The 21,344-nt window shown below is 36.8% G+C and overlaps 1 protein-coding gene across 1 annotated transcript; it reads left to right on the plus strand.

Annotated features, from left to right (window-relative positions):
• Positions 1-1,365: 1,365 nt before the first annotated feature.
• olfm3a (olfactomedin 3a) lies at positions 1,366-14,076 on the plus strand. The gene is made up of 6 exons (XM_026201428.1): positions 1,366-1,434; positions 7,520-7,663; positions 10,318-10,473; positions 10,686-10,905; positions 12,199-12,305; positions 12,482-14,076. Exons 1-6 carry the CDS (start codon positions 1,366-1,368, stop codon positions 13,157-13,159), a joined length of 1,374 nt encoding a protein of 457 aa, XP_026057213.1. The 3' UTR covers positions 13,160-14,076.
• Positions 14,077-21,344: the final 7,268 nt, after the last annotated feature.

Below are 21,344 nucleotides of genomic sequence, written 5' to 3' on the forward strand. Positions count from 1 at the left end.
AACATTCATTGCCATATCACAGAGTGCTGTATCCAAGCATCTTAACAGAAAGTTGAGTGGAAGGAATAAGTGTGCAAGAAAAATATGCACAACCAACCGAGAGAACCGCAGCCTTATGAGGATTGTCAAACAATATTTATTCAAGATTCAAGATTCAAGGAATGGACTGAGGCTGGGGTCAAGGCATCAAGAGCCACCACAACACAGTGGTGTCAAGTAATTTGGCTACAGTTGTCGTATTCTTCTTGTTAAGCCACTCCTGAGGTGTCTTACCTTGGCTAAGGAGAAGAAGAACTGGACTGTTGCCCAGTGGTCCAAAGTCCTCTTTTCAGATGAGAGCAAGTTTTGTATTTCATTTGGAAACCAAGGTCCAAGGTCTGGAGGAAGAGTGGAGAAGCTCATAGCCCAAGTTGCTTAAAGTCCAGTGTTTAAGTTTCCACAGTCTGTGATGATTTGCAATGTCATCTGCTGATGTTGGTCCATTTTGTTTTTTAAAAACCAAAGTCACTGCACCTGTTTAACAAGACATTCTGGAGCACTTTATGCTTCCTTCTGCTGACCAGGTTTTTGAAGATGCTGATTTCCTTTTCCAGCAGGATTTGGCACCTGCCCACTATGCCAAAAGCACCAAAAGTTGATTAAATGACCATGGAGTCTCACCAGACCTGAACCAAGAGGAAAACGAGAAACAAGAGACCAAAAAATGCAGAAGGGCTGAAGGCCACTGTAAAAGAAACATGGGCTTCCATGCCACCTCAGCAGTGCCACATATTGATCACCTCCATGCCATGCCGAATTGAGACAGTAATTAAATTAAAGACTTAAATTACTTCAGTCTTTGTGGATTGTTTCACAATTTGAGTTGAATTACTGAACTAAATTAACTTTTCCACGACATTCTAATTTATTGAGATTAACCTGTATATGCAATTGCAGGTGGAACTTTTTCCGTGAACGTTTGTCCTAAGAACCACAGGCGACTGTGGCAATATGACCATTTCAGCTCACAAAGCAAAGTGTTGCGTGTATTTGGAATTGCGGGCTCTATTGACGCTGCAGTTTCCGCATACACTCGCCAACTTTGCTCAACAAGTTAACGTTTGGAATAATGAAATGATGTCACATCCGCTGTGAATGACTCCTTGGTAGTGTTGGATGATCTCGCGCGCTGTCTGCTGAATCCTCATGCGCGTGCGGTCGCAACTTTGGACAGCGCGCGCTCAGTATTGGCTGCACGCGGGAGCTCGCGCGGCAGAGCAGCACGGTAATGAATGTGGATCTATCCGCCCTGTTCTGTTCGGGCATCATCTGCCACGCCGAGGACGCGATATTAACGCCAGAAAAGTGTGATAGAGCCGTGACAGCATGATCCTTCTGTTCGGTGCATTAAATCCCCTGCTTTTCCTCATCGTCTTCGGACTGTGCCCATCCATGGTAAGTTGATGTGACGAGTTGCAAGCTAAAATATTTCATGATAATGCATTTCTTGATTTTTTATCTCTGTGTGAGTATATATGAAATTATTTAGTTATTATTTAAAATTATAGCAAGGTGCCTTCAAAGATGTAAATCGGTATAGAATTGTTTAACATAATTTCCTCAACACTGGAGTCCTCAGTATTATGCATCATATAATACATGATATGTACGTGTTGCAGGAAAATAAATATGTTGCATCTGCGGTCCACAGATAATAAACTTTGGTTTATTCAAGCATGAATGAAGCACCATTTGTCTTCCCAGATGTTTTCCAGTTTTGCTAGGAATGCATTAGTGAGTCACAAACAGATAAAGTGACATGCAGCAGATATTTATAAGCACTGGAAATGTGAATTTTGTAGATTATTTTTTTACACTGTCGCCAGTGTATATTCATAAGATGCATGCTTATGATTTCACCAGCCAGTGAATATAATGGTGTAATGCAAAATTCTGGTCCACTGCCCAGCACAGTAAATAAGCAAAATAACCTGTCACTGTAAAAATGATAGAGGAAGCAATATAAAGCAATATTATTAATTAAATAAAATGTTTAAAAGTATTAATCATATGGGCTCCACTAAAGTGAATAATTAAAATGAGAAACTGCATCTGTTGTTGCAAAACAACTTCCAATTTAATGTATAGTATAAAAAAAAAGTATTAGATTGATTAACTAAGAATATTATTTGAAAATGCTGTATCAGATGATAAGCAAACTGTTTCCTTTGTTGAACCCAAGTGCTTGTAATGACAACATCACTTATCACATAAAGTGACAAAAAATATGCATTGAGTACCTAAAATTTTATGAAACAAGACAAGGTAACAACAATCTGATCATTTTAAATGCAAACAGACTAACAAGTGACAAAAAAAAAAAAATCAACTTCAGTGTAAATATAACTGACAAACAGTTAGAAAACACAACCATAATTATTCATGCCCCAGTACACCTTGGGAAGGGGACACATGGGACTGAAAGGAAATGCATATAAATTTAAAATTCCTTATTTGCAGTTGGTTGGATTTACACAGTCATATTCAGTCTATTACAGCCTTAACAACAACAAAAAATTCAAATTTTTGGTATTAAAATATCGATAAAATGAAAACAAAATATAATATTATAATAACTTATAAAATGTAAATACAATATATAATAAAGTATATATAAATTTTAGTTTGCTAATAGCATTTTCATTAAATTTACAGATTTTTTTAAGCAGTTTTCTCTTGAAAAAAAAAAAAAAATCCCCATGAAAAGATGTAACAAGTGCTAAAATGAGTGTGGTGATGTGCTTCAGCTGTTAAGTCATAGGTGGACAGGAGCTGTCCACAACGTCGTGGTGCTGAAGTGAACTAATCACATACAGACATATGTCTGCATGGACTAGACAGTGAATGGCTTTTAGTGGAAACCATTTGTTTAACCAATGAACAACTTTGCTAGTAGTTCTATGCTGGATTTTTGACCTCCCCATCAAAATTCTTCAGAATGCCAAAAGGTCCATAAATAAACACTCACACAAAAGAAAATTGTAAATCCCCTATAGACCCCAGCAAGAGGGTGTTTGAGCTGTCTGACTATGAAACTGAATGGACGTTAGCGTAATGGGCTTCTAATTACATTGTTGTTGCTTGTGGGATGAGTGATTCATGATGATTAATTTGATGTGCTGAAATGCGCTTTTTATGGTGACAAATTGCATTACACACCTACGGGATACAGCTTTCTAATGTTGGTGAAGGGATCCATAATAATACAAACCTTCACCTCATTTAGCATCCAGAGTTTAGTTTTATAGCAGGACAGTTTTTGTGCGAGTTTGAATGGAAAAGTCAATTCAGTCATGTATTGATCCAATGTCATTATGTTTCTTAATGTGGTGCTGTGGATCAGGGTTATAACAGTTCACAAAAAAATAAAACCATAAGCATTTGCATTCCTTGAAATAAAATAAAATATACAAAAACATTTTATTTCAGCCAGAAAAAAGGCCATTTTCAGTTACTTTAACTTGATAAATTAAAACAACTAAAACAGAAATAGTAATTAGTTAAAACTATATTGACATAAAAAATAATATTAATAATAATAAAAATGATAAAAACACAACAGAATGACAAACTTTAAAATATAAAAACTAAATAAAAACAAAATACAACAATATAAACAAATTAAAATGATAAATAAAACTATACTGTATCTCAATGATAATAAAATAACAGTTGTGAATATCTTTCGCGATCTGACCCCGAATACACTCAAAATATTGATGTAGCCTATGTGACATTCATAAATCACTTTATGTAATCACAAGAGATATGTTTGCTGACTATACTTTTCTAATCTGAACATTATGAACAACAATGAATGAATGAAAGTAACCGCATACACGTGTTTTCATTTAGCATAGCAGAACCGATAACTGTAGTACACACGTATGATGAATGAAATAAACCATCATACTTGCACAATAAATAACAAATCTGCTATGCATGAACACTGCTACACCCTCACTAGATTTATTGCTGAGATTTATAAACATGGCTGATAATGAATGAAAGCCTTTTTTATCTTTCTATGCCTCGCTTGCTTTCAGAAGTGTACTCAGATATGGAGATATAGTCTAGAGGTCAGAGCACAAGAAAGCAAGAGTAAGCAAGCCACAGAAAGGGAGAAAAAAATAGCAATTTCTGTAAGCAGCAGGCTAAGCATTTTAATTTTCAAACAGGTGTGTTGATACCAGCACTTGATGAAAAGCATAGCAGAGGCAGATACTAGTGAGAACAAAATAGTAGAGGACTGTTTTCTCTGCTTTGTATTTAATTATCACAGTATAAATATCAGACATGAACATTTACTAGTGTGTGAGCAGCACACACACAAATGTACAACTTTACACATTTTTTCCCCGCCAAACTTTTTCAAATGAACTATTTGAATTTAGTCTTAACAGTCACTTTTAAAAACATAACTTCCACTATCAGGACTGAAATGGGAGTCCATTTAAAAGACATGATCATCAGTACCTGAAAGGTCATTGTATATTCTTCCATGCTCTGTAGTGATATATTCTGTTTTTCAAACCTCTCTCTCTCTCTGTCTGGATGGCATGCACGATTTGTTTTCATCAACTTAAATGGGAGTGGACGCGAATGTCGTACTCTGTGTGACTGTAAAAGAATCCATCATTTTTAACTGAAGCGCTTTGTTGAGATACTGCTGATGTCGTAATGTAAGGTACACGTATAACTGCCTTATGCTGCATTTATCATAAATTACTCTATTTTGGAAAATACTGCAATGCAAAATAGAAGCAATTTCACTACTGGTTTACACAGGCTGTCAAGTCTGTCCATTAGTGGTGGGGATTTTTCAGTCGCTCTGTATGCGAGTTATATAGTTTTCCCAGTAGATGGTGACATGTGATCGCCTTTGTGCCTTCAACCAATTTGTGCAAAACAGTGCTTAATTCAGGAACGGAAATATAGTGGCTGTTTTTATGAGCGAGTCACTTATTCAGGAAAAAAGCAAGATTGACTTTGTGTCATTGAATGATACCCTTAACCAATTCGTTTAAAAAGTGAAAGTGAAAGTGACGTGACATTCAGCCAAGTATGGTGACCCATACTCAGAATTTGTGCTCTGCATTTAACCCATCCGAAGTGCACACACACAGAGCAGTGAACACACACACACTGTGAACACACACCCGGAGCTCGAACTCACAACCTTTCGATTGGGAGTCCAACTCTCTAACCATTAGGCCACGACTTCCCTAGTTAGGGCCATTCAACTGATTTTTTCAAAATACCAGTTCATTCAGGACTAAAAGATGTGACAGTCTTTTTGAAGGAGTCGCCATTCCCTCAACGGATTCATTCCAAAAAAAAAAAAAAAAACACTGTTCAGAAACCAAACTAGTGGCTGCCTTTATGAACGAGTCACCATTCACTTAACCAATTCATTGAAACTCCAAATTTTTCAGGAATGAACTAAGACTAATGTTTGAATGAAACAAGCAGCCATCTTCGTAATGAATTTACTCAAAACTGATTCATTCAGGATCAAAACAAGCGGCCATCTTTGTAAGTCACTGAATCAATAATGTACAGATTTGTTTAAAAACAAATTCATTCAAGAAATAAACTAGTTGCCTTCTTTATGAGTGAGTTATTATTCATTCACCTGAAAAAGAACATTTATTCAGAAACGGGGGAAAATAATAATTATTTTGATTCGTTTAACAATAAGTGATGCTCTTGTGTGTTCCTTAGGCTTCATTTGTAATATTTTGTTGACAGAGCAAAAAGCCGTAAGTAACTGGCAATTTTGTGTCTAAAATGTAAGTTACTCAGTATTATCAAATTGTTAATTGAACAGTTGTATCACAGTAATGTCAAACTCAAACTGAGAACAGAATGTTTTTTAAGAAATTGAAAATATATACCAGTGGCAAAAGAGAAGAAGAAGCGGAGGCAGTCAAGGATGGCAGTAGTAAAATCAGTGTGTGCACATGTATATATGACATGCGATTCCTCTGTCCTCAGCTTATCTTTTTGTCCTCTCAAGTGAATCCTCAAAACCTCCCTAAAGTTTTCCATCCTGTTTTTTCGCTATCCAGATTCTTTCTTCCTGTATTGTTTTTGTTTGTTTTTAATCGCTGCTTGTATTTGTGGATTCGTTGACTGCACAGTTACACGTCTCGCATATCAACTCTCAGACTCGACTGTACAAATTATACATCAAAGCTGGGGAATTGGATCAGTTACAGCGCAAGTGGATTAGAGCAAGAGAATACTGGCATCATTGTGACTGACAGGGACACGCCCACTTTATGATGTCACACACATTCGGGTCCAGTATTTCCAATAGATAAAAGCAGGTCATTGGCTTTTCAGTCCACCTAAGCAATTTATTTCATTCATCTCCTGAGAAACTGCCGTCTGAGGTAATGGCATGCCTGATTTACTGTTATAGTCTGCAAAAACTAGCCTTTAACAGTTAGCAAAGCCTCCGCATGCTTCATGTAAATGACAACCGTGGGTTTTAGCATTCACGCTTTAGCCTTGTTGTTAAAGGTGACCTAAAGGCTACACAAGAAATAAATATTTAAAATGACATTCCTCTGAATTCACTCAGTGGATAAAATCTGTCATATTTTCTACCTACTGCACAATTAAATAAATAAGTTCAATGATAAGTAAAAGGGACAGTTCACAACAAAAAAAATCTGTCACTTTCTCACCCTCATGTCAGTCCAAACTGGTATGACTTAGCCATAGCTTAACAGTTTTCAAACTTCAAAAAGCATGCAACAGCTCCATATTTCATTGTGTGAAATATTTGTCTTCTGAAGTCATACCGTATGATTGCTTTGTGCACCAAATAGATGGAAATTCACTGAAAATCTTGACATCTGCCCTAGTTTGACTTGGTATTTGCATGACAAGTAGCAATGTCCAATCCATAAACAAATATTTTTTTTTATTTGGATCTTTTCGATGAAACACCTGATCCAGTTTAATTAAGAATCAAACTAACATATTAAATGATATGTTCATAACATTAATTGTTGGTGAAGATTACAAGTGAATAATAATGGCAAATTATTATTATTATTGGTGGTAATATTCATTATGCTAAAAGTAATTAATATTAATAATGCTAAAAATAATTATCACTTTTATTAGTAGTAGTTTTGATGATAATTTATTAATTCATTATTTATTCAGAAAATAACACATGTAAATTCCTGTCTGTATTTTGTCCGGAGCTCATGGACCTCTTCAAAGTACGTTTAATTTGCTTTTATCTGTGCTTTTTTGAGGCACTGGCAATGTCCCTGTTCTTTGTAACTGCATGGAAAAGACTATAAAAAACAGTATTCTCTTTCAAGCAGAAGAGTGTCATAATGTGAAAGTCACAACATATTGTTTTGGAAAGACATCAGGATGAGTGAATGATGACAGAATTGACTTTTTTGGGTGAACTAGTATTTTAAAGTGAGTGTGTGTGTGTGTGTGTGTGCAGACGATTGGTCCCAAGGAAGGATGGCAGGTGTATAGTTCAGCACAGGATGCTGACGGACGCTGTATCTGCACTGTGGTCGCACCGGAACAAAACCTCTGCTCCAGGGATGCCAAGAGCAGACAGCTCCGACAGCTGCTGGAGAAGGTCTCATGCATAAACACACACATTTTTACTGCGCTTCTTTATTCTTCTGATAAATATATCATATATATCACAATCACACTGTATACTGGATAAAATATTTGTAGTATATATATATATATTTTACCATTCAAAAGCTTATTTTCTAAAGAAAAAGCAAAAAATAAAAAGCATTACATTTATCAAGTGAGAGTAAATACTTTTACATTGATACAAAAAGGCTATTTCAAATAAATGCTGTTCTTTTGAACTTTCTGTTTATTAAAGAATCCTGAATAATATGTATCATGGTTTCCACAAAACTACTAAGCAGCACAAATTCTTCCAACATTGATAATAATAAATGTTTATTGAGCAGTAAATCAGCATATAAGAATGATTTCTGAAGGATCATGTAACAATGAAGACTAGATTAATAGTGCTGAAAATGTAGCTTTGACAAGAATAAATTACATTATATAACTTATTACAAAAGATAGTTCTTTTAAATTGTAATATTTAAAATTTTTACTGTTTTACTGTATTTTTGATCAAATAAATGCAGCCAACATTGATAATAATAAATGTTTATTGAGCAGTAAATCAGCATATTAGAATGATTTCTGAAGGATCATGTAACAATGAAGACTAGATTAATAGTGCTGAAAATGTAGCTTTGACAAGAATAAATTACATTATATAACTTATTACAAAAGATAGTTCTTTTAAATTGTAATATTTAAAATTTTTACTGTTTTACTGTATTTTTGATCAAATAAATGCAGCCTTGTTGAGCAAAAGATATTCTTACTGACTGTAGAACTTTTGAACAGTATAGTGCATATGACACAATGAATCAAACTTACAAATCGAATGTGTTATTTACAATTGAATACTTAACACGTTTAATGTTATTAGAATATTTGTCTTTATCTTCTCATACTCATGAAATGGTAAAAAAATTTGCCTACTGGGACGGTCTTTTGGAAACTGACAGCCAGATTTACTAACAGCTTTGCCAGCACAATACATCTTTTGGCATTAAAATAGTACTGTCAGGATTTAAGACGCGCAATGAAGAATTGGTCCTGAAAAGGCATGGACAGAGTTATTTTTGTGCCTGACATAACTGAATATGCATTTGGAGGAGTTTCCCTTTCAGACAGATCATTTATGGGAGGAGAGTATTAAAATGAATCACGCAACGTCATTTAATAATGTTTGCGCTGGTTAAATTTCCTGGTATTTGCACCATTATTTAACACCCCAAAAAAAGCAGGCAGTAATTTGAGCTTCTCCTGGTAGATTATCCTGGTCATTATGGAAATGATCTGGCTGCATGTTCTTAAAAGTGTGCATTGGTAGTAAATCACCCACAGGATTTTCCGCTCCCAACAGCGCTTTTATGGAATTGCGCTCTAACGCTAATTTCCCGTTTGGTAAATCTGGCCCTTAATGGCCTAAAAAAACAACAGATTAAAATCATGATATTTACACTGTTTCTTAGTTTTATATTGCTAGCACATGCATTGCAAAAATAATTTGAATATTCAAAATATCGCAAAGCCTAGTAATAGCACAGGATTTTTTCTCATGAAGCATTTCTTCATGCGTTCTATTCTTTCTTTCAACACACATAGGCATCATTTGTCTAGTATATATTGTGTGGACAACTAATGTACTGTTTTGCCTCAGGGACACATTTCAGGAGCTACTTTAGCCTGCCACTAATACTGGCATAAACACACACACACACACACACACACACTTGCACACAAGTAAAAAAAAAAAAAAAAAGAAAAAAAGGCGCTGTTAGTTGCTTCAACTGTTTTCGCAAGAGGTTGATTATATGCAGGTCATTAATACCTGATTTTATGATAAATGATACATGCTGCAATCCAGCGGGAGCCTGACTGCCGTTAATATTGATATGTACATTTTTTAACGCCTCCATTTCCCCTATAGCCTGAAAAGAAAGTCGGGCGCCACAGAGGATGCATCTCATTCATGATTCATGGATTTCCGCTTTTCTCGCACCCCAGTCAAGGTAGCTAATCAGACCGTTTGACGGAGACAAACACAATGAGATTGGAGCCACTGTTTAGGGTTTTTTATCAACCCCTTTTTAAAGATTCATTAATTGTAGTCAGTTTATCCATAACTTATGAAATGTGTTTTTTGGAAAATTGTTCCCAATATGTCTTACGCAGACCTGCTGAGGTAGAATGGATAGATCGCAAAATAATAAATTCAACGACTCACCCTCATGATGCCCAACTAATGTATTGTTTTTCATAAAAATGGTGACCAGTTGCTGTCAAGGATCAAAACAAACAAAATAGTAAATTAATTGAAAATGTCTATGGACAATTGTTTACTGGTACGAAAGTGCAGTTCTACAATTCAATTCAAATATTTTGGGACAGTACAAAATAGGTGTCTTACAGTATGTTCACCAAGGCTGCATTTATTTAATCAAAAATACAATAAAAAAAATGTGAATTGTGAAATATTATTACAATTTAAAATACTTTTACTTTTTTCCAGTCTTTAGTGTCACATGATCCTTCAGAAACCATTCTAATACTGATTAGCAATGTTGAAATCGTTTATGCTGTTTATTTCTATTTCTAGTTTATTTCTTGTCTAACTTCCTGACTTGTGGTTTTGTGATGCAGGTGCAGAATATGTCACAATCAATTGAAGTCCTGAATCTGCGCACGCAGCGTGATTTCCAGTATGTCATGAAAATGGAAAATCAAATGAAAGGGTTACGCACCAAGTTCCGGCAAATTGAAGAGGACAGGAAAACTATAATGGCTAGAAACTTTAAGGTGTGCTTTTATTAGGTTACAAAAGACCAGCTGCTGGAAATGCAAACATCAGCATTAGCCATGAATATTGCATGTGTTATCTCAAATGGTGAAATATATGTATAATAGAATTACACTATAACTACATAATGGAATGCGTTTTACGGCTAAACATTGTTTATTGGGAGCAATGTGTGAAGCGTAAGAACATCTGTGTGGGTGTGTGTCTACAGGAGCTGAAAGATCGCATGGATGAACTCCAGCCATTGATTCCTGTGCTAGAGCAGTACAAAACAGATGCTAAGCTGATCTCTCAGTTCAAAGAGGAAATCAGGAATCTGTCTGCCGTGCTGACGGGCATCCAGGAGGAGCTGGGAGCTTATGACTATGAGCAGCTCTATCAGAGAGTGCTCAGCCTGGACAGTCGGCTAAGAAACTGCATGAGCAAACTCAGTAAGTAATCCACAGCTATGCACAGTTTAAGCAGTTTTTGTGAATTTTTAAAAGGACCATATTCTACTAGTTTTATTTCATTTTGAAAGAACACTTAAAGATACATTGGTATATCTTTAATATATCAATTAATAGCCAACAAGCCTAATTTGGATTCAGACTCACCTGCTCCAAAGAGGGGTATTTACATCTAGCTCATTTAAAAACAGTTTGATGAAGGTGGAGGTGAAGCAATGTAAATAAAATGTTGGGTTTGAACTTTAGTTGGACTTTTTAACACGACAGGCAATATTTAAAATGCTACATTCATGGCAGGCAGGATGCTCAAAAAAAAGATGAGATGGGATGAAATATGGCTGTAGTGACAGTGCTTCAAAACTATTACAATTTATTTCACATTTAGCTGACCAAAGGTACTGTAAAAGCAGTAATATTGTGGAATATTATTATTAAATCTATAACTGTTTTCTTTAAGAGGTAATTTACTCCTGTGATGGCAAAACTGAATTATTAACAACCATTACTGCAGTCTTTAGTGTCACATGATCCTTCGGAAATCATTCTAATATGCTGATTTGCTGCTTAAGAACAATATCCTATTTTTATAAACATTGAAAACAGCTGTACTGCTCAATATTAAGGGTTGTTTAGTGTCTTAGTGATCAATTTAATGCATCATTACAGAATCATTTTACAAAAATCATACTGTCACCAAAATTTAAACCGCTCTGGGTGTAAAAATCTTTTCTTTTTTCAACATCCTGTTTTTCCATTTCCCGGCTCTTGATTTATAGCGCAGTGTAAATTGATAAGCAAAAAAGTACATTAAAGTACAGCCTGCAAAATAAAGACACAAAGTGATGGCTCAGTTAAAAAAAAATAAAAAAAATATCCTGCTCAAAGCAAATTACAAAAATCACAGATTTACCTCCAACCTCTGTTCTTCTGTATTGGTGGTTTATTTCTTTGCAATTAAATAACAATGTGTTTTCAGCGGTCCTCACATAACACTTGTGATTCTCAAGATGAAGTGCTAAAAAGCCTTATACTATTAATAAGTTAGCTAGTAGGCAAATTCAACAGATGTTCCAATATGTAATTAATATCTGATAATTACATCCTTGTGTTGAGGGTTGGATGCACTAAGCTAGTACATCATTAAGAGTTGCCGTTGTTTTTCACATGCACTGAAAGCAACAGTCTTTACAATGCATGAAATTGCTTCTACGAAAACAGCCGTTTGAACAATAGAAGATGATTATATTTAAATAAAGAATATTCTTTTTTTTCCAGCATGTGGGAAATTAATGAAAATCGCCGGCCCTGTGACTATAAAGACATCTGGAACGCGGTTTGGCGCATGGATGACCGACCCTCTTGCATCTCCAAGAAATAACCGGGTGAGTTCTGAAGTGGGCGGCACTACGTTCTTCAGTCTGATGAATGTTCTGCCATATACCTGATTAATCTTCTTCCTCCCCAGGATTACTTACACCTGCTTTCCACCAGGGGTAAAAAATAATTTAGTGAGCTACTCATCTACATTCTTTTAATCTCACTCTTTATATTCCCAAAGGTTTGGTATATGGACACTTACACCAACAGCAAGGTGGTTCGAGAGTACAAAAGCATCGCAGACTTCATTTCCGGCCTGGAATCAAGAACCTATTACCTTCCCTTTAAATGGGCTGGAACCAACCATGTTGTCTACAATGGCTCTCTATACTATAACAAGGAGCAGAGCAACATCATTGTCAAATACAGCTTCGAGACCGGACGGGTACTCGCCCAACGTGCTTTGGAGTACGCCGGCTTCCACAACGTCTACCCCTACACCTGGGGAGGCTTCTCGGATATCGACCTGATGGCGGACGAGCTGGGTTTGTGGGCTGTATATGCCACCAACCAGAACGCAGGAAATATTGTGATTTCTCAGTTAGAACCTCAGACGCTAGAAGTTCTCCAGACGTGGAACACGGAATACTCCAAAAGGAACGCAGGTGAGTCCTTCATGATCTGCGGCACGCTCTACATCACCAATTCCCACCTGACCGGAGCCAAGGTGTATTATTCGTACAACACAAAGACCTCGACTTATGAGTACATGGACATCCCGTTCCACAACCAGTACTTTCACATCTCCATGCTCGACTACAATGCTCGAGAACGGGCGCTTTATGCCTGGAACAATGGACATCAGGTCCTTTTCAATGTCACGCTTTTTCATGTCATCAAAACCGAAGATGACTCCTAATGGACTTAAAGGATAAAAGAAAGAAGGACAATTCAGTTTGAATTTCTGCTGTTATTTTCTACTCGTTCTTTTCCCCAAATTAATGAGATATATTAACTGTACTTCACCATAGATTGCAGTTTGAGTCAAGCATTGTCTCGTCGTGACTGATGACACATGAAGACTTGATGATGCAATGTCATTACAAACAGAACGTTTTGAAGCTCTTTTATTCATCTGCTCATAACTGCTGTGAAAGTTAGGCCTTACTTGCAATATATCACAACGTGAGCCACAGATGGATTGCTCTACTGCATGAATGTCTGACTCTTTCGCATTTGTTATCCGTTCCGTGGTCTTTCTATATACCAGAAATTCCATTTTCTTATATAGTGGTGTGTTTTTGGCGACTCTGATTTCTCCAGACTCTCCTGGTAATCTAATGTTGTGTCAGGTTTAGTTGTACAAACTGTAGAGCCCTGCATATGAACCTATGTAAACGACTGTAACATTGATTGTCACTGTGAGAGGAAACATTTTATATTAAATCTAGAACAAAACAATAAATCAGCTGGAATGAAGCCACAAATCTACATCCATAAATGTAAACAACAGAACAGAAAAGGTCCATGTGTGACACAGAGCAATTTCGTCAGGATTCGGTCTGGGTTATAATGAGGTCATTTGCTGATGATTGTGACAAGCCCGACTGCAGTTGCATTCACATTCATTTATGGGCAGCCATTCTTACTTGATGACTTTGAATGCTGTCCTATGGCATTTTCAATCAAGATCAAGGGCACAGAAGCTGGGAGGGGATGATTCCAACTCCTCTCGGCAATTTCCTCTCCCTTCATGTCTGTGTCAAGCCTCCCTGTCTGCTAGGGCACTGGAAATTTAAATGCACTTTTACCGCCATCAATTCAGTGTTGGGAATAGATCACCCATAGGGATTTTTTACTGCTGTTTCCTCTCATCACATCCAGTGCATCTCTTATGAATATTTCTTGCAACATAGTCTTGTAACATATCTGCTAGCAGAAAGTTTAAAGGAGTCATATGATGCGATTTCAATTTTTCCTTTCTCTTTGGAGTGTTACAAGCTATTGGTGCATGACGAAGATCTGTAAAGTTGCAAAGATTAAAGTGTCAAATCCAAAGAGATATTCTTTATAAAATGTAAGACTCGCCACGCCCCCCTAAAACGCCTCGTTTAAACACACCCCCACATCTCTATGTCACGATGTGGGAAGATTTGCAAAACGCCGCCCAAATGTACACACAAAGGAAGAAGGCGTACCTTTTATTCTCACGGTTGCTGCCTGTGCTATTTCGTGGAGAAGCTGTGTGTTTTATTTTGAAAGTGAAACTACTTTGTTTGGCCTTCCAAAAAAGCGTCATATCTGCTTCGTCATGCTTAGAGCTGATCCGTGCTGGTCACTGTGGAAATACATCAACTTTGTGCTATGGATCGCAGGATTGGCTTTCACTGTGGACGAAACAGAGTCCAGCCCTGGGTCACAACCCCCAGTTGCTCCTACGTCAAATCCGCAGGACGTTCCTTGTTTTAGCCACCCAATCACTCAAGCCGAAGGCTGTTCCTCACTCAAGCCCCCGGCCATTCCTCACTCTTTGCAAGGACAGTCTGGTGCTTCTGACTCACGGTGTGTAAGTAGGTTTTCATATGTAAAGGACTTGCCACCGATGATTCAAACGCGAGTATTGAGCAGTGTAGAGTAGCACTTGTTTGTCAATTCTCCGATCACAAATGCAGACATAGTTCTATGTTTACGCGGCACGATACGCAATGCATTGCATAAAAAGACTTTATAATCAGTAATTATGATCCCACTGAATGCAACACCTGCCTCCTTTGTAACGAGTTGTATTGTTTTTGTCCTGTCATGCCGGTGTGCTGACCGGGACACGCAATAACTGTAAATGTTGAGGGGCGTAACATTTCCATCAGATGCTTTAAACATTTGGCCAATCACAATGCACTAGATATCTGGCCAATGAGAGCCCACCTCGCTTTTTCAGAGCAATGAGTCTTGTACAAATTGACGCATTACAGAAGGCGGGGCATAGAGGAGAAACAATAATGTACATTATGTGGAAAATAATGCTGTTGTTTTTTTTTTTTACCTTAAACCACATAAACACATTTCATTACACCAAATAATGTTCTTTTTAGTAACATCATATGACCCCTTTAAATAGCTTTTTAGTTTTTATATTGGTGCAGCAATTTAAATGTAAATTTAAATATTTAATACTTTATTTAAATAAAGTTACATTTGAAAATAACAATTTCTATTTAAAGCCCCAAATTTTGTATTTTCCTAAATTTTTACTACTGCTATGGGAAGCCACAATTTCCTGTGGGTCTGTAAATTGTTCATAAGAGCTTGGTATTTTTTGGGCCACATTATAATGAGGCCTGTTTTACAAATGTATAAAATAAATAGCTCAGCAGAGGAGCAATGTCTACAGTATATGAATATAATTTATAATTCATAATATTGTTTTATCAGATGATAAATGTAAACAAGACTGATACTAAACAATATCTCCTCAGCAGTCACCTGACAGTTTCGGTTAAGGCAATCTGTATTTTACATTGTTCATCTAAAATTCCAGAGAATGTGCGAAAAAAATGAGAAAGTCTGTGGGATGCCATACTATTTCTATTCTCCATTCTTTCGCAGATATATTTAGACCCATTTTACCCCTTTTTCTGTAACCTACTGGGAAAAAAAACTTGCTTGTGGAAGAATCACGAATATGAATCCCATGTGATATTCAAAAAGAGATGTTAAATTCACAGAAATGTCCACTACTATTTTATAATATTATTAAAATATATTCATATTCGAGCATTCAGTTATAGCCTTACTTGGGACTTCATTTTTGCGAGCTTTTCAGACAACAAATCTGCAGAAAATTGTAGTCACATGAAAATTATTCTGATGTCTCCAAAGCCACAAATAATTTGCATAAAAATCAATAGCACAGAATTCCCACAATCTTTTGATGAAATGCAATCACATTTTAAATCTATACTCCATCCGAGTAATTTGTTCAAGCTATCTCTCCACTAACTAGTCAAGAAATGAAGGCTGAGTTTAAAAAGAAAACTAATGCCGCAAGGGAGACTGCATGATAAAAGGAACAAACTTCTGACTTTTCAGTGACTTTTAGAAAGCGTTCTTATTTTATTGAGTTTTCTCGCACAGATTAGGAACACTGGGTCAATTATATAATGAGAAGAGAAAAAAACCAACACCAATCTGGCTTTCACTCTTTTCCTGAAAGACATCTGTCTGCGACACTGATCTAAGACATCTGTCTGTAGCTTGAGCTGATAACATCTGTCCTTAATGCTGAACTGGCTTTCGTCTTATTCAGAAAGATCATTACTTATGTGATTATGCAAATGAGTTTGAATATGGCACGGCTGCTGCAGTGTGAGTCTTGAGTGTCAGATCTTCACTATAAAGACATAAACTTCTTGAAGTGCTGCTGTTTCTCAAGGGAGTTTCTTTTCTGGCCCTCTAAACAACCACCAATTAAAAGGCATACAGTGTTCAGCTAGACGTTTTAGGTCTCAAATGTCTTTCTTTAACAGCAGGCTTAGATCCCAGCAGGAAGTTCAGATCACACAATACATCTGATGGTCGACTTGATTCTTGATTAAAGCTTTTCTTGTCAAATTGGGCAATTACGAGTTTAATCACACTGGTTTTAAACATCATTGCCAAATGACTTTTACATGCAGCAGCATCAGACATCGCAGGTTAATTCATGATTCATGCATGGACATAAACTCACTTTTTTTCAGTTAGTTTCTGTTGTGTCACTTAGTTTTCTTTCTTTACTGTTTGTATAATCAACTATACTAATTTTGCATGTTACATCCACAGCCCTAGAAGGTATATTCATGGCACTGATGATTTGCTGTTTTCCCCAAATCCCAACAGCTCTAGAGAGAATTCAATACAATTTGACGAAGAAAAAAAAAGATGAAAGCCGAGCACTACAATATATGTTCAAACTCAATATCCCACCACATTATGAATGTAGAGTGGTATTTACTGAACAACCTTTGATTATTTCCCCACACAAGTCTAGCATTCCAACATTGCCTTTTGCCATCCTGTCACTGGCTCAAACTAAAGCGGAGAGTAATTCACCAGCAGATCAACAGCGGCCTGCATTTCATTTCACATTTAAAAGAGTAAAAAAAACAAACAAAAAAAAACACTGATTTCCATATCAATCACGGTAACCTGTTATTTCTCAATGTACTTGTGTGTGCGTGTACGTGTGATTCGTTTCGTCGAGCTCCCCAGCGTTGTATTATTGGTATTCTTTATGATTCCTCCACTGCTGGTGTCGCCCAGTGTTATGTTAGGAAATGTAAAGTGTTTCACCCCAACCCCACCACCCAAACAAAGGCACATCAAATCTTTGTGAAGGATCTTTGAAATGGAGAGAGGTAAGCACCTGAGGGAAAGGTTTTCCACTGCCATGAATTTCAATAAAGACGCAAGGGAAAGACACGGTTCAATCAGCACTACTCCACAGTCCATTTCTGCCTAATCAGGTCACTTCGCAAATAACAGTGTCAGATTAATAGTCTCTCCCTCAATGTCCAATTACTGTATATTCCACACAAAAAAAAATTCCAATTATTATCCTTATCATTGCGGTTTCTTATCTGTCTTTACGTGCCAGCAAGCCGCGTTCCTCACCCTTGAGGTTTCCGCCATTGATTAGAATGTGAGATTACTTTTGTGGAAATACCACACAGACTCAATGGTGAAACATCATGAAGAGCCATAAGATGGACAGGTGACACTCTAGCTGGCAGGTGACACTCGGATAATTTGTGGTCATCTGTTTGTGAAAATGTGAGCACATTGAAACCAGTGTGCTCACCTTAAGTGTGCTGCACGCATACAAAGGTCGTTTCATAACTGAAATGAAACAAAGGCATGGGCAAATCAATCTCTCGACTGAAAGTTATTCAAACTCAGTCAACCTGTTTCTGAGGGAAGCAAAATATGGAAATCAAAAGGTTGGCCTTCATTGTTTAGCATTTCTCTGGTATATTATGTTTAAAAATTAATCAAAAAGGTATTTTTTACTATTTTGAATCTTTCAAAATCATTATGCATGTTGTTTTTAATCATATATAGTAGTCTTGGGAAATGATGGCTATGTTTAAGTAGCTCCAGCTATTTAGGGTCTATACTATTGGAAGTGAGAAAATCATATTTGAGAGTGAAAAATCTATATTGAATCACAGGGTGCATAATCTGACATCTCAATGCTCAGTCAATGAAGAATCAGGCAATGGGCTTCTTAATGTGATATTACAGTACATTTAGTAACATTATGCATCCAAATTTGAATTCATGTCTTTTAACTTAATTCTATACATTCAAAAATGTATTTCATTAGTTCAATTTAACAGTTTCATATGCAGGTCTTATTAAAATCCCACAGTGAGATGAATCCATACTGTGTGGTGTAGCATCGTTGGACTCCTCTAGGATAAAGGAGGAAAGTTGTGTCAGTTTTAATGAAAACTGATTACATTTTATTCCGAGCCTTCCTAATGAAAGCAACACAAACCTGATGTGTCACTTTTCAGAAAGAATGAATCATTCTGTTTGTTATTTACATCCTAGTTCAAATTAAATTATCCTCATGAATCTTATTTTCACTACTTTATTTCCTTCTGTTCTGAGTGAATTTTCCTTCACTTTTGAAGCTAGATAAAGTTTCTAGGCTTTGTTTGTATGGATTTCTCTTAAGGTGGTGTTGGAGAGTGTTTCTGAATATACAGTATATATGGTATATATATATATATTTTATACCCGCTTGAATGGCTGGTCAACTAATACTAAGACTAAGTGCTAAACGTTTGTATATATCCAGGCTGAGAAGCACTATAAATGCAAATTGAGGGAACCATGTAAATACCATCACATTTGCATCAGAAGGCAGACTGAGCCTGGCACTTAATTGGAAAATTAATAGATTCCACAAGATCAGTTCCAATCAAAGAGACACCGTTTGATCAAGTATTGTGTTTTTATAAATAAAATAAGTTGAAGAAAATACAAACAACTTTAAAAAAAATCTGAGTGTTTTATGTATGTCCGGTTTTTATTTAGGTGGATACTTTTATGCAATTGCATTACTGATCACTATATTGCTTAATCTAACAGGTGAATAGGAATTTAAATTAGCATAATAACCAGCACAATCTACCAAGAACAGTGGAAATTAGAGTTTGGTTTAAGACATGCATCGCAAACCTTCGTAAATCATGTTGCGAGATTCTTTTAAATAATCTGCTTTCGATAAATTTGGCATCTGAAAGGGAAATTTATGGTGACCCAGTACTGCACAACACATAGGACTAATTTTGTTGTGTTGTACTAATTAAGCTATGTTGTGTCTTGTATCGATTGTTTTGTGCTAATTTTGTTGAGGCTTTATTCCATTGTCTTGTGCTACTTTGTGCTCGTTTCCGTTGTGTTGTGGAGATTTCGTTGTGTTGCACACTACTGGGCCACCACAGAAACTCCTAAATGCATATGCAATAAGGTCTGTCCACACCTTTTCAGAGTGAATTTTTCACTTTGTGCCTTTAGTAAATACTGCCAGTAGTTGTAAATCTGCCCCACAGACTAATGCTGGATCAGTTGAACCTAGTTGGCTAGCTGTACTGCACACAATTCCCTTATCATCTCTTTGGCATTGACTTACAATGGCAGTTTGCTATAAAGGGATGCTTAAAATGTCATTGACAATAATGAGTCCAGCAGCCGTCTCTTCCATCCAGGTGCACTGCCAGTAACTGTCTCACTCCAAACACATCACTCCCCTGTTGATCACTCTCCTGGATGAGTCAAATAAGAAGTTCACTCAGCTTGAAGCGGAGACCACAACAAGGTCCCAAGGGAGGGATTGCTAAGAGAAGCCAAAAGAACTGTTGCAAGTAACAAGGAATAATTGTTGCAGCTGCAATAAACCCACTACGTATGAACATGCATTTTTCTTGAAGATATTTATTATCTGTTTATCTGCAATACAGAGGTTCTTCTGTCTCTATAATTACTCTAAGCAGCGAGCAAATGTGTCACTACATTAGAACTGGTTGATTCTAAATAGAAGCAGGCAAGCCCAAAACCAAAATAAAATTTGAGGGATTATTTGCTTGGCATCTGAGGTCAAGTGAACCAAAAAGCTCTGCTCCACTATCGCTGTTTGCCCTGACCTCTTATCTTGTTCCAACAGAGGGAGATGAACATGCATGTTTGTGCAAGGAGTGTGTCATTTGTTGATTGACTATGCTTACATAGCAATGTGTTAACGTACATGTGGTGGCCAAGGTCACTTTTGCATGCAGAATCTTGGTCAGTTCCCATCTTAAAATGAGCCAATCAGTCAGACATCATGGTCTAGTGCAGGGGTAGGCGAGTTCAGCGCCAACCCTGAAAAAAAACTCTCACCTGCATGTAGCCCTACTTCATTTTTAGAATCTGGTTACATGATTGGATTACACCCACACGCAATTTTTTAAAAGTTAAAATAAAAAAGCCCATCCAACTCCAAAAAGCATCATCATAAATGTGCCGCAGACTTCAAATAAACATCAATAATTTCAACATGTTGATTCAGTCTCCTTGGAAATTAATTACCGGAGTCACTCACCTGTTTTTTCATTAGTGAACACTCTGTATGGCATGGAAAATGTTCCTCGGCTCTGTAATTACTTTCCCGTCTATGCACAGACTTTAAACGAATTAACTTTTTGTTCCACAACGAAAAAGAACATGTGAATGTGTCACCGAGCGCATGGTTCAGCGGGCGCCTTTCTTTGTAAATAACATCATGTAATCTCGCTTCTCGACCGAGAGAAACAGCTTGTGACATGATAGATAGACCGCAGAGATGAAAGATGCTAAATCACGTAAGATGTTTTTAAAGTCTGGTGCATTTCAAGGACTAGATGTTCATTCTCTGCTACGATGGATAAACCCAATCTGAAGTCTATTTTGATGAAGTAAAAGAGAAGCAGTAAATAAAAAAGGAATGCAGTGGCAGCGTCAGGCTGTTCATCTGCTTTGTTTTCGTCATTTTAGTTCTCATTAGACGGTCCTCTGGGATTGCTGTGCTCAGAGGAAAG

The sequence above is a fragment of the Carassius auratus genome, chromosome 24 (genome assembly GCF_003368295.1).
Source record: "Carassius auratus strain Wakin chromosome 24, ASM336829v1, whole genome shotgun sequence".
Classification (NCBI taxonomy): Eukaryota; Metazoa; Chordata; class Actinopteri; order Cypriniformes; family Cyprinidae; genus Carassius; species Carassius auratus.

Excerpts from the sequence above, each read along its gene's own strand:
- olfm3a (XM_026201428.1), top strand. The coding sequence starts at position 1,366 with ATGATCCTTCTGTTCGGTGCATTAAATCCCCTGCTTTTCCTCATCGTC. Across the intron at positions 7,664-10,317 it reads TCCGACAGCTGCTGGAGAAG|GTGCAGAATATGTCACAATC; the intron begins GTCTCATGCATA and ends TTTGTGATGCAG. Across the intron at positions 10,906-12,198 it reads AAACTGCATGAGCAAACTCA|CATGTGGGAAATTAATGAAA; the intron begins GTAAGTAATCCA and ends TTTTTTTTCCAG.